This window comes from Phyllostomus hastatus, unplaced genomic scaffold, assembly GCF_019186645.2.
Source record: "Phyllostomus hastatus isolate PE091 unplaced genomic scaffold, TTU_PhHast_1.1 phas_contig_29, whole genome shotgun sequence".
Taxonomy (NCBI): Eukaryota; Metazoa; Chordata; class Mammalia; order Chiroptera; family Phyllostomidae; genus Phyllostomus; species Phyllostomus hastatus.
The window spans coordinates 23,078,785-23,091,434 of NW_025333835.1; the positions used below are offsets into that span (position 1 = coordinate 23,078,785).

The 12,650-nt window shown below is 33.9% G+C and overlaps 1 protein-coding gene across 1 annotated transcript in view; it reads right to left on the bottom strand.

Annotated features, from left to right (window-relative positions):
- Nucleotides 1–12,650, bottom strand: part of DACH1 (dachshund family transcription factor 1) — a 397,049-nt gene that overhangs the window by 31,808 nt on the left and 352,591 nt on the right. Inside the window, exons 7-9 of the mRNA XM_045839183.1 lie at nt 11,388–11,539; nt 3,694–3,841; nt 257–400 (exon numbers count right to left, since the gene is read on the bottom strand). Of these exons, the coding sequence (XP_045695139.1) occupies nt 257–400; nt 3,694–3,841; nt 11,388–11,539 (444 nt within the window). The remainder of the gene's footprint in view (nt 1–256; nt 401–3,693; nt 3,842–11,387; nt 11,540–12,650) is intronic.

Sequence of the window (12,650 nt, forward strand, 5' to 3'; positions counted from 1 at the left end):
CAGATTTGCTTAAACAGAGAAGCAATGTCAGGTTCCAGATACTGGAGTTAAGTAACAAAAGAGTGGAAGCACCTATAAAATAATTCATTCCCCCCAACACTTGGGACTATTCTTTGCACCAGGCTTTCAGCTGCAAGCACGGTTTAACAAACGACAGAACATAGGAATATATAAAACCAGATACACATGTCTAAATTGCCTTTTGAGTATTCAAGACAAAAGACAGTTAGCTGCATGTAAAGATGCAGCCCCTTACCATTTAAGACCCTGAGACTGTCTGTTGAAGCTGCCTGTTTTAGTGTTTGTTCTGCTTGCTCACGCCGTTTTGTCTCAAATTCAAGTGCTTCCTGCAATTTTCTCTTTGCCTTCTTCTCCTTCTTTAGCCTCTTTTGAACTATGGCTAGAAAAGAGAGTGGACATAATTTTTCTTAAATTTTTGCAATGTTCAAACTTATAAATGATCTAGCTTTTTTACAATATTCTTTTCACCCCACCACCCACTGGATTGAATTTACCTATGCAAAGAAGTTCAATAAAACCCCACCTTCACCTAAAATGAATCCAGGTAAAATGTCCAAGAAGGCCAACTTTTACTTAGCCTTGAAATATATTGCATTATAAGAAGGGATTTAATTGTCAAATGTAGAGACAAATTTAATGGGAAACTAATTTTAGTAAATATTTGAATTCACTGATAAAGGAAGCCTAATTAAAGGAATGTTATGGCTTAGTCTCTGTCCTTGAATCAGAACAGCGCTGAGTATTCTGGAACAGTGCTAACCTTTACAAGTATGCCTTCTATCCAGAAAGCACCAATTTTAAGTAGAAAATGGGGAAATATTCTTATAAATATTTCCCTTATAAGTATTTCCCCTGCAAATGTTTTACAAATATTATTACATGAACTGCATTTTTAATAATTCTTTCTTGGAATTTTAGAAAATGCAATAATGTTATTGTATATGAGGAGCTAAATGTTCTTAATTACTTTAAGATGCATAAGCATCTTTTGGGATGAAGCTATAATAAGTATTAATGATGTCCTCAGCAAATTTATATGCACTATAACATCTTAAGAAAGTTATACTTTTATTTTTCAGGAAGTTGGTGGAGTATAAAATCTCACCACTAAAAGTAAGATGCTACTGCTAACGATAATGTGCAATGGTATAAGAAAGTAGATTATGACACAAAAGTTGATTATGGCAACATTTTTTTCCTACTGAACAATTTCTATATTCGTCTATAACACATAACAATAAATAATAAATGTTCTTCATAAAAAGTATGGTGACTGTATTTTCAGAATGATAAATGCTTTAACTTTTACAACAGATATTTAAAGTAAGCAATCAGCATACAGGAAGCATACTTATTTTTTTCTTTGAAGTAATTTTTTTGATGGCAGATAAACATTGTGAAATTAAATGTGACAGAATCAGTATGAGAAAATCCTTCTGGTAGAGTTAGTAATAAGGAGCAATCATTACAAGTGTACTATCTAATATCTTACTACAGGTTGAAGAAGAAAAATATTTTTTAACTCAGTATTTAGTCCATATATAAAATAAGGTAATATGGTTCATGAAAAAATTTAGTTTCAATTTCAAATGCTCACAAATCCCATTTACATATATAATTAATATTGTTTTTTAAGATTTTATTTATTTAATTTTTTAGAGAGGGAAGGGAGGGAGAAAGAGAGAGAGAGAGAGAGAGAAACATCAATGTGCAGTTGCTGGGGGCCATGGCCTGCAACCCAGGCATGTGCCCTGACTGGCAATCGAACCTACGATGCTTTGGTTCACAGCCTGTGCTCAATCCACTGAGCTACACCAGCCAGGGGGAATATTGTTAAGATGGCAGACCATTACCTTACTGAGTTTATTGTTGCAGGTACCATAGATTAACAGAAATTGTGCATTGGCTGCAGTCTTATAGGAAAAACAAAACTGGTTTCAATTAACTAGTCCAATTCTTTTAATAGTGTGAAAATCATATGCTCATCTTAACAAAATCACTCATCTCCTATTTCCCTTTCTAAAGATGGTTGTTTATAAGTCTCCTTGAAAAGAAACAGTAATTATTTCTTTAAGTACATATTTGTTATTGTTGTGCAGTTGCACTAATTCTTGAATTACTAATTTGGATTACACACTCCCAGGACACTAGAAACTCAATACCCATTGCCTTGTCACTGATTGCTCACCATTTTCTTCCCAAGTGATTGAACCAAATGCGACTGCTATGTTCTCTCTTCAGGCCAGTGCATTGCTTCAATAGATACATTCATAATAGATCATTATTGACACTTATTACCTTTAACTTATCATTCATAATTAAGTGGGAGGTTCATGGTGTGATCTGTGAAACATTTTGCCCTCTAGTGGTTAAAAGGATAAAAAAGAGTATAAATCCTACAACATGCTTAAACCAATCAAGTCTGAAGGTCACTCAAATAACCAAAAGCTTACTTTAGGAATTCAAGGGCCTACTTTTAAGTCTTGTAAAAAAAAAAAAAAGACTTTTCCAGGTGCAAACAACATCAAGACATGGCTATCTTACGAATATGGTTCCATATAATGAACTCTGACCAGATTTTACTATGTACTTGGAACACACCCCATTGTCAATGTTGATCTTGTTTTGATTATATTAGCACCTAAATCTATTGAAGTCACATTATTTAGAGCTGTACTACACAACTCTACAGAAGAACTTTACTATTGGGGTGACAATTTACCAAATCAACCTAATCCCAGAAACCTACTAGTTGTTGCTTCATAGTAACTAATGTCAAAACCTACAAGTCTTGCCAGTTTTAAAAGCAAAACAGAAACAATGATTTTTAGATGTCCATGTTAAACTTATAAAAGGAGAGTATGTGCATTATTTATTAAGGACACATTAAATGAGAGAAAAGAAGCACTCTTTTTAGGATACTAGGAGAAATTTATAGTTGAAGCAAAGGAGAAATTGGTTGTAAACAAAATAGTCCTTAATCTCATATATGAAATAAACATATAAAGAAATGTGACCTTCAAAATTATGTATACATATACTGTAAAGTGTGTTAAAAGAAGTAATAATAGATTGATTAATTGATTGATAATATCATTATTTTTACCCAATAAAAATTGATATCGGGTTCCACACTAATGTGTATTTGACCTTATTGGATGAAAATGAGTCTTTCAGAAGGATTATCTATAAAACACTCACCTTTGGTCGTTTGTTCAGATGTTCATTACTCTTCAGTTTCATTTGATAAGATATTTCATTTCATAAGATATTTCTTACCAAATTGCTTCACTTGAATAATCAGTATTTTATATTTTATTTTAGCTTTATAAGTTTAACTCAAGTTTTTCAAAGGGCAATTGTGAATAAATATAAAAGTTTTCTTTGTGGCTGTCTATGTTAAAATTATGGTTTTTACAACTCATAGACAACAAAAATTATATGATTAATGATATAATGGATGTATTTTTAATATCTTGAGGTTAGAACCAAAAAGAAACCATGTACACTGGACATTGAGAAATACAGTGAGCCTGGGATTGAAATCCTGCTTTGAACTTTAGCTACAAGTGAAAACAAAAAGTATTGTCTCATAGTAAATCACCAAGCATAGTGTTGTTATTTTAAATATTTTACACAAAGTGTTAAACTTATTTGGAAGTTTGAGAATACCTCTATTTTTTTGTTCCATAGCCAACTGCTTCTCAAGGGTTTCCCTTAGTTCCCGCTCCCTTAAAAAATCCATCTTCAGCTCTGTTTTTTCCAGTTGGACCTGTTTTTCTTGAGCTCTGGCATTATCTATGGCAACTTTCAGGAGCCCCTGTACAAAGAAGGTATTCAGAATTGTAATATTTTGGTACAAAGCACATTTCATTCATTACATTAAAGCATTTTAAAAGAGAAGAGCCCACTTATCAATTTTTTTCATTCTTGTGCATTCACTTTGTTGTACTCACTAGGACAAGTACTATAATTAACACACAAAATTTCTAAATGATGAAAATATTTTCGGATGACAAATATTTTGGGCATTTAGTTTCACTTGTTTCTAATCAGAGCATCTGAATTTAAAGCTAAATGAGGGCAGCAGATAAACATGTCAAATAAATAAGAAATGAGTTCAGTAAAATAAGTTATCAGTAAAATCATTAGTAAAATAAAACAAAACAAAACCCTAAAATTTCTATTGTTAGCAACTCAGGAACATAAAAAGCTATCTGGGCATAGAAGATATTTTGCTTTGGTCTGTGAACATCAGAGACTGACATTTTCAGTTGAAATTATACATGGAATGGAAGTTGGTACCATTTTTCCATCTACCCTATGATGCAAACCCTTCGCAGGAGACGATGTAAGCAGCGTGAACCAGAAACTGCAAAGCCACCTTGACTTGTTGTCAGAAAAGCGATGTTCCCTGAGTTCAGCCTACCAATGGAGTAGCACTGACAGAAGCCATTTCTAGTCTCTTTTCAAGCACATATGAATTATTTCATGTTTGTTATACCTGACCCTGAATTCCCTGGATTAATTATTGTCACATGAAACAAGATGAAGGATTTCTGCACGACAGTTTGCCCCTCCCTACTCTTTTCTGTTTAACAATAAAATATAGCTGCTAAGGAAACTGCCATCCTCACTCAATTCAGCAACATTCCTGTATCTGTTTTTTCTTGATCAGGAACAAACAATTAGTAACAAATGAAAGAGATCATTACATCAAGTGCCCTTTTAGATCACCCCAATTAAAACTTTAGTTTAGCTGTATTTTAATTCTAAGATACCAAATTCTAATTTTCTGCTCTGATTGCTCTTGTTGACTTATCTTTGAAAAATGTACTCTCTGTGCGATGTCTAGAGATTACTTAGCAAGATGCCAACTTTGGCACCACCTAATGTGTTGATTGGTTGTATTATCAGTAGCTGTTTAAAATAAATTACTATTAAACTATTATTGTCCTTGCCTGACAAAACTAGTATTTTGGTGCTCTTTAAATATGAAACAATCATTATGAATAAACATGTAGAATAACATTAAACTGTAACCCTAATTTGTGTTATTTTATATTAATATTTCTTATAAAGTATGAAGCTGCTAAGAACATTCATGTTTACTGTTTCCTTTTGTTACAGTTGCCACTAATAGAACTAATGGTAATACACAGCCTATCCTGCTGATTACGTCTGAAAAATATTAGCTTTTAGGATCCACCACCCTCTGGAGACTACTTAAAAGCTGTATAAAATTAAGTTTCCTTTTTAGACTTTAAATCAGTACATATCAGTAGGAGTCCAGTGTGAACAAACATCCACACTAGAGCCAAACTGATGCATATGCAAAAACATGTTCCTGCCCGCAACAGTCCGCTGCAGAAAACGCAGAGAGCAGAGGAAGTGTCAGCGCAGCAGGGGCCTGGGAAACGCGACAGCGAGTGGTGCTCGTAGCAGCGACAAATGATTAGGACTCCATTGTAACTGTCCATGGTAACAGTCGTTTTAGATTTGTATAACTTCTGTCAGTTTTCCGGGCAGACCACGTGCCAATGGTCACTCTGGACGCTGGGTCTCGTGCACACGTGAAGTATGGAGCAACATTCTGGGATGACAGTGTGAGTTACAGTGAAAGACACAAGGTTTGAAGTATAAACTTTTCCCCAAGGGAAGGTCAGTTCTCACAATCTTGAAGTTGGGCAATGACAATTCTTCTTTTTTTTTTTTTTTGTAATCATTATTCTATTACAGATGTTCCATTTTTCCCCCTTTGCCCCCCTCCCTCCTGACCTCCCCCACTTCCATAGTCAATCCCCACACCACTATCCATGTCCATGGGACAAGGGCAATTCTAAAGAAATGCATTTTTAGTTTATTCTATGGCACAGCAATTATAACAGACTATTGTTGATTGGCTTCAAATTTCCTTCCCATAAGTGAGGCATAATAGTTGTCACAACACATAAATATTTCTGTTTTCTAAAATGATCTACTTTGTAAATTACTTTCATAATTTTTCAGAGAATGTATCTTTGTATATTCCCTTTAAAAAGGTCACTGTAATTGATCTAACAATGTTTCAACTATTCCTAATATAACCTAGAAAGTACAAATCTCTGCTTGTATAAGAGGACCCTAAGTAATACTGCTATGAAAGAAACATTTCTTAATATGTTGGTTAGATCAGAGAGGAAAAGTTCACATGGCCCATGTTTGTATTTCCAATGAGTTTACTTCAGAAGTAGATGGTGCGTAAGATTCCTTGAGTATCACTGAAACTCATGTGGCAAAACTTGTGCTCAGCAGTGTTACTCCTAATGAGTAGGCAACGGACCTACTTGAAGGGGTTTTCAGTAATCACCCATTTTAACTAAAACCTTTTAAAGTGAGAAAATCAAGATTCAGAAAGGTCAGGTGACTTGTCCAAGATAACAAACTAGTGAATTCACTAAACCTAGATCAGAACTGCCCAACATATTGAACCTTATTTTTTTTTCTTTTTATGTGTATCTTTCCGGGATGGGAAAAAAATGATGTCTCTTTAAATCAGGAAACTTTGTAGACAGAAAAAATTTATGATAAGAAAATATTGACCGATTCATTTTTCACAGTTCTTGTAACAAAAGATACAGCTATACGTGGTTTAACGTTATGGTTACTATTCTCCAAAGCGGATCAATGAGGGACCCTTCATCAAAAGCTCTTCCAGGTATAAACCTGTCTTGTGATTCATAGGACCCATACTGCAATATGGCAGCACAGGCTCTGAGATCAGCCTGTTGTTGTTTAAATTCAGACATCACCAACGACATGTAACTTTGATCAAATGATTATCTGCCTCTATTTTTGCATGTGTAGAATGCCGATAACAACAAAATCCACTGTGTAGAGTTAGAAAAAAGAGTCATGTAACGTTGTATATAATTAGCATAGAGACTGACCTCTGACATTGAGATTTATACTAAGAGGTATATATGTATATATGCTCTTTCCTGGCACTTAAATCCTACCACGGGTGGAATTCCTTAAGTGATAAGAGCAATAAAGGTAAAATGAGTGTCTTTTGTTGTTCATAATAAGCCCCTTTCAACTACGTCTGAGTTGATGTTACTAAGATCTCTTTAGGAAAGCCCCGAAGAACAGAGGCTGATTGTGAGGGGAACCCACACTGTGATTGGACAGTGGGAACTCTCAGTCCTGCCCTTCAGACTTCCAGGGAGGCCAGAGGCGAGAGAAGCTAAACTGATCCTGAATGGTGAATGATTTCATCAGTCCTGCCTAGGAAGTGAAACCTCCAGAAAAACTCCGAAGGGAGAACTTCTGGGTTGGTTGGAAATGGAAGGAGCTGGGTGGGTAGCGTGTGCCCAAAAAGGGCATGAAAGCTCTGGGCACCTTCTCAATGCTTTGCCCTAGGCATCACTTACATCTGGCTGTTCCTGAATTATATCCTTTTATAATAAACTGGGAATCCAGCAAGTAAAATGTTTCCTGAGTTCTGTGAGTTGCTCTAACAGGTTCACTGAACCTGAGGAGTGGTCATGGGAACCTTCAATCTATAGACAGTTGGTCAGAAGCCACAAGTTACAGCCTGGACTGCAACTGGCATCTGAAGTTGGGCCAGGAGCAGTTTTGTGGGACTGATTCTCCAGGTAGATAGTGTCAGAGCTGAGTTAAATTGCAGGGCACCAGCTGGTGTTGCACAATCACTTGCTGTGGGGAAAACTACCAGACATTTGATGACCAGAAGTGTCACAAGTGAAGTAGTGTTGTAGCAGAGTATTTATGATATAAAATAGTAAATGTGGTAAGTACTCCAGATTTTTAAGAGATTAATGCTATTCTTTTCCTCATAGTGAAATGTAAGAACAACATATCTTATCTCAGCTTACCCATATTTTGAAGCCAATGATCTATTTTGTTGTTTTAACATTCTTTTTGGGTCTTTATTTTTTATTTAATTCATCCATATAGAAGTACTAAGTGAACCAAACTCCTAATATATACCCCCTTAAAGAGGCATATGTCTTCAATGTCAGCCTCCTCCCTAGCTGAGTTTCACGTTCTCTATTCTTATTTTAGTTTCTACTTTTTACTTACTTACCAATTCTAATTGTAGTATTTATAAGTTATTTAAAACAATTCAGGCACTAAAATAACAAATGCATATTGTATGTTCTCAAATCTATGTACATACAGATCTTAGCTTTGATTCATTGCATGGAAGTTCAGATTAAGAATACTGGGTAAAATTATTCTTTAAGTGTGTCCAAATGGTCATCAGTGTTTGAAGTGGCACATCTAGTACACTGACATTGAATTTCCAGTTTCCTCACTTGAAATCACACAGAGAGTTCTCCATGGACATGTTTGAATAATGAAGCTATAAAAGAGACTTCCAACATTTAAAAACATAAAATGAAATTTCATATAAGATAAAAATGTTAAAAACCTTCAAAGCAAAATTGAGAATGCATCATATCTCTCACTAAAATGAAATTACTATCCTTTACTGTAAATACATTTATCCATTATTACTTTTAATTTCTAAAACACTCAAGTTTCAAAAAAGAGTTTAAAAAATCTGGTGATATATATAGATAGTGCTTTTCCCTATTATATATACTATATTTTAAAATACTAGTATACTAGTATATAGTATTATTCTACAGGTCCTTTTTTAAAGCACAAAAAGATCTGTGAAAATTCAATTTTTATAATATGTCATGGAAGGGAAGTCTGTAGTAATCATTACAAATTTTAAAATTGAGAACTATTATAGAATATTGTGAAGTTAAATTCTTGAATATTAGTACAATTACTTCTTAAACATATTATTTTGAAGGTTCTAAGAAAAATAAACTTTATGTACATTAAGTTTAAACATAACCATATGCCTTGTTTAATTAAAATACCAAATATGCCAAAATACCAAATAAGAATTTCATACATGAAATTGTATAATTTGAAAAATTACACATTTTCAACTCAATTTTTCATTTCTATCTTGATAAAACACCTCCAGAGAAAATATGGAGCTTTAAACTTACCACGCCAGGAATGTTACCATCGGGAAGTAGAAAGCAGAGAGACCACAGCATATAATTGAAATTGCAGAGGAAATTGAGGTAGGCAGAATGTAATTACCAAAATTAGAATTTGGACAGCAAACACATTTCTACTGTATGCCCAATAAGCTGGGGTCATGACTGTTTAAACACACTATACCATTCCAAAGATATTACTACAACTTAGTAAATGTGGCAATAGTACAAGAGCTAGCATCTACAAATGTCTGTAAAACCATTACTAACCATAGATCCAGTATTTATGTGTGTACATGTGTATAAGTACATATATATATATATAGTGTGTGTGTGTGTGTGTGTGTGTGTGTGTGTGTGTGTGTATAACTGTCCATGAAACTCTGTAAGATTTTTAATTATTTTACCTTAGGTATACATATGTGCATGCCCATATACATACATGTAATATATACAAATAAATATATAATATCTAATCTATAGTCTCATTACATATATGTCAGACCATATTGGATAGCTATAATTTATTTTTAATGATGTATTTTTATTGTAGGTATCCTAACATTATCAGTGCCGGATCCCTATGATTTCGAACTAGAAATAATTTAGTTTGTCTTGACTATTATCCTATCAACAACTTCTGCTAAAATATGTCCTCAAGGCTGTCTGGAGGTTAGAAAGGAGGGTATATTAAATCTATAGATAGCTTCAATAAAATAAATAATGTCTAAATGCCTAAATGTTACATGTTGTGTAAAAGACATTGCAAGACTCCCCCCCCCCCTTTTTTAAAGGAAGAGTTATAGTTTGAGGCGATGTGGATATCATTGCTAGTCTGGGAGACTGGGGTCTGGGGTGGGTGAATACTTCCGAACAGACAGTATTTGTTTTAGAGACAGGGCATTCACACAACAGAAGAGTCCATGTGTGACCCTAACCTCCAGGTGAGCGGGCTGGTTTCACACTGAAGACACTAGACAGGTTTTCTCTGCTGAAGTTAAAATTAAATGACCACTTTCCTGGTTACGGAGGTTTGAGTTACTGAAGATACACAAGCTAGATGAGAATTTTAAGTAGATGTTTTGCTTTCTCTTTGCTTCATATGGAATTGTAGACATTAAAAAATGAATCGTTCCCTTTCTTTTCACAGTGAAAATTCAAAAGCGTTGAGGGATATTTTGCAAAAGCATTTAACAAAAGGGAAAAACTGCAAAACTCTACCTCATAGTAAACAGTACCATGGGTCAAATTTAGAAAAAGTCTCTGTTTACTTTAAAATATAATCAACTATTTGGCCTTGATTAAATTTAGGCTAGATTGATGATTTATTTCAATTACTGAGATATAAAACCTTTAAGTTGAATACAGTTCTGGAGACTCTAATTACATTAGTATTAAAAATGCCATATTAATAGATGAGAAGATATGTTACATTAAAGGCCTTCTGCTATGTCCTTGGAGAGGTAAATAAAATTAATTACATTTCTACTGGGAGAAAGTTTAATATGCTAGGAAATGTGTACAGAAAAATATCACTAAGGATGAAGTGCTAGAGTAAAAATTTAAAAATACATATTACCGGCTCAGAATCAACAAGCACATTCTTACTGCCAGCTACTCCAGATACGGGGAAGTCGATGGCAAAGTCCCCATCTGGGGCCCACATGATCACTTCATGTGTGGGCAGAAAATTATGCTTTCTTTTATCCCACACACTCGTATTATTTTGGCTCCGTGCTCCATGTTATTGTTAACTGCAAGTATTTTTGATTCATAATGTACTGTACGTAAAATATACATCCTGAGGACTACATAGGAAATCCGTGGAAAGTTTTGTATGGCTTTTTGAAGTCCATTCTTTGAAGAAATCCTATTAACTGAAACAAACTTATTTATGAAAGAAGAGATTTTTTTTGGATTCTTTTATACCAGACACTTAAATGACTAAACATACCATTTCCTCACTGGAAGGCCAACAGTGTAAAAATAACTAAATATTTATTAGAATGAGTGTGCCATCATTTAGTAGATCAGGCAAACTTAAACATTCAAATTCTTCCCATTAGTCAGCAATAAGGAGAACATTTAGGTAAAATGATTTTTTAAAGGCCCAGGTCATGTTCATTTAAGTTTTTATTACAGCTTAATGTACATATTTGTGTATTTCTAAACCAATTTGATCAGTGTACCAAGTTTCAAATCTTAAATTGCTAGAAAATGTTCTATATGATGGTTTAGTCAAATTCATAAATGGATTAAACTGGAAAATTATGAATTCGGTACAAATCTTCAACTGAGTTTTTGGGTTCCTTTCTGCCAGAAAGCAAAAAGGCTTACCTGTATGTTAGTCAGAAGGGTCTCTATGGAAGACAGTCCATCAGGAAACAGAAAAGGAGACGGAAAGCCTGGAGGTAGGGGTTGTCCATGCCCAGTGAGGGAAAGTTTGTCAAGGCTGTCTCTTGCGGTTGGTGTGGAAAGCGGGGTCTCATCTGTATGTGATTGAAACAAAAATATAGAACAAGTTACGCTTGTCTGTTTTTATTAGACCTCAGTAATGGCTTCCCTAGTGGTTTCCAGAACATTTATTGCAAATTGGTTCCTGCTATCAGGAGAAAATGCTTTCTGCTGAATTTTCTTTAATGAAAAAGCTGTGGAGATACAACAAGATAACATTAATGAGTAACTTTATAAGCCTTTTAAATGCAGTCTCTAATGAGACTGAGTTTACAGTGCCATAGAATCTTTTTAAAACAAATATTATCTCATATATAGTTGTGATAATATATTCAGGCTGACTTTATGGGCACCTTCCCAATTATCTCATTTTAGCTTGTTCTGTTCAGATTGACAATAGAATCTTTCTAGAGCTTCATATAACAGAAATACTTTGTATATTAGTATGTTTCTTTCTCAATTAACCCTTCCTTTATGTCAATGATTTGATCAAATACGTTGTTAAGAAATCTACAAAACAATATACAAATAAAATCATTCCCAACTAAAAACAAAGTTGAAATCAAACATAATCTTTATAAATTATAACTGAATTGTTCAATGTCCTTAAAACTAAAGATCTAATGCCTTTGAACTTGAACACCCTCTACCTTAACATTGAAAAACTAGCTTTTTATTCACAAAAAGGGGTTCTATAGAAGGGTAAAATGATACAGCTTCCATAAAAATATTAAAAAATATATAAAACCATCTAAGATAATGCAGTCTTTACTTATTTTATGGAATAGTCTTCATCATTTTAAGCAACTTGGGGTAATGCCCCAATACAGATTATTTTTACTCTGACAGTGAAATCTTTTTATTCAGTTCTGTATTATGTTTCATTTGATAGATACAAGTTATGCCTTGTGTTAGTTTATTATATCACAGAGAAAATTTTACTTATAGCAGAATTCTCAGTTTTATGAATATTTTCTCATTTGACCCCAGGAAAATTAATCAGAGCAACGTATTTGCACAGTCCTGATAATATCTCTCAATTTTGCAGGTGGCTAAAAACTTTTCAGCACAATTTCATTTGTGCTTATAATTCAATTCCATTGTTCTGCTCAATCATTCCTTTATTTTTCATTACAACACCTAACC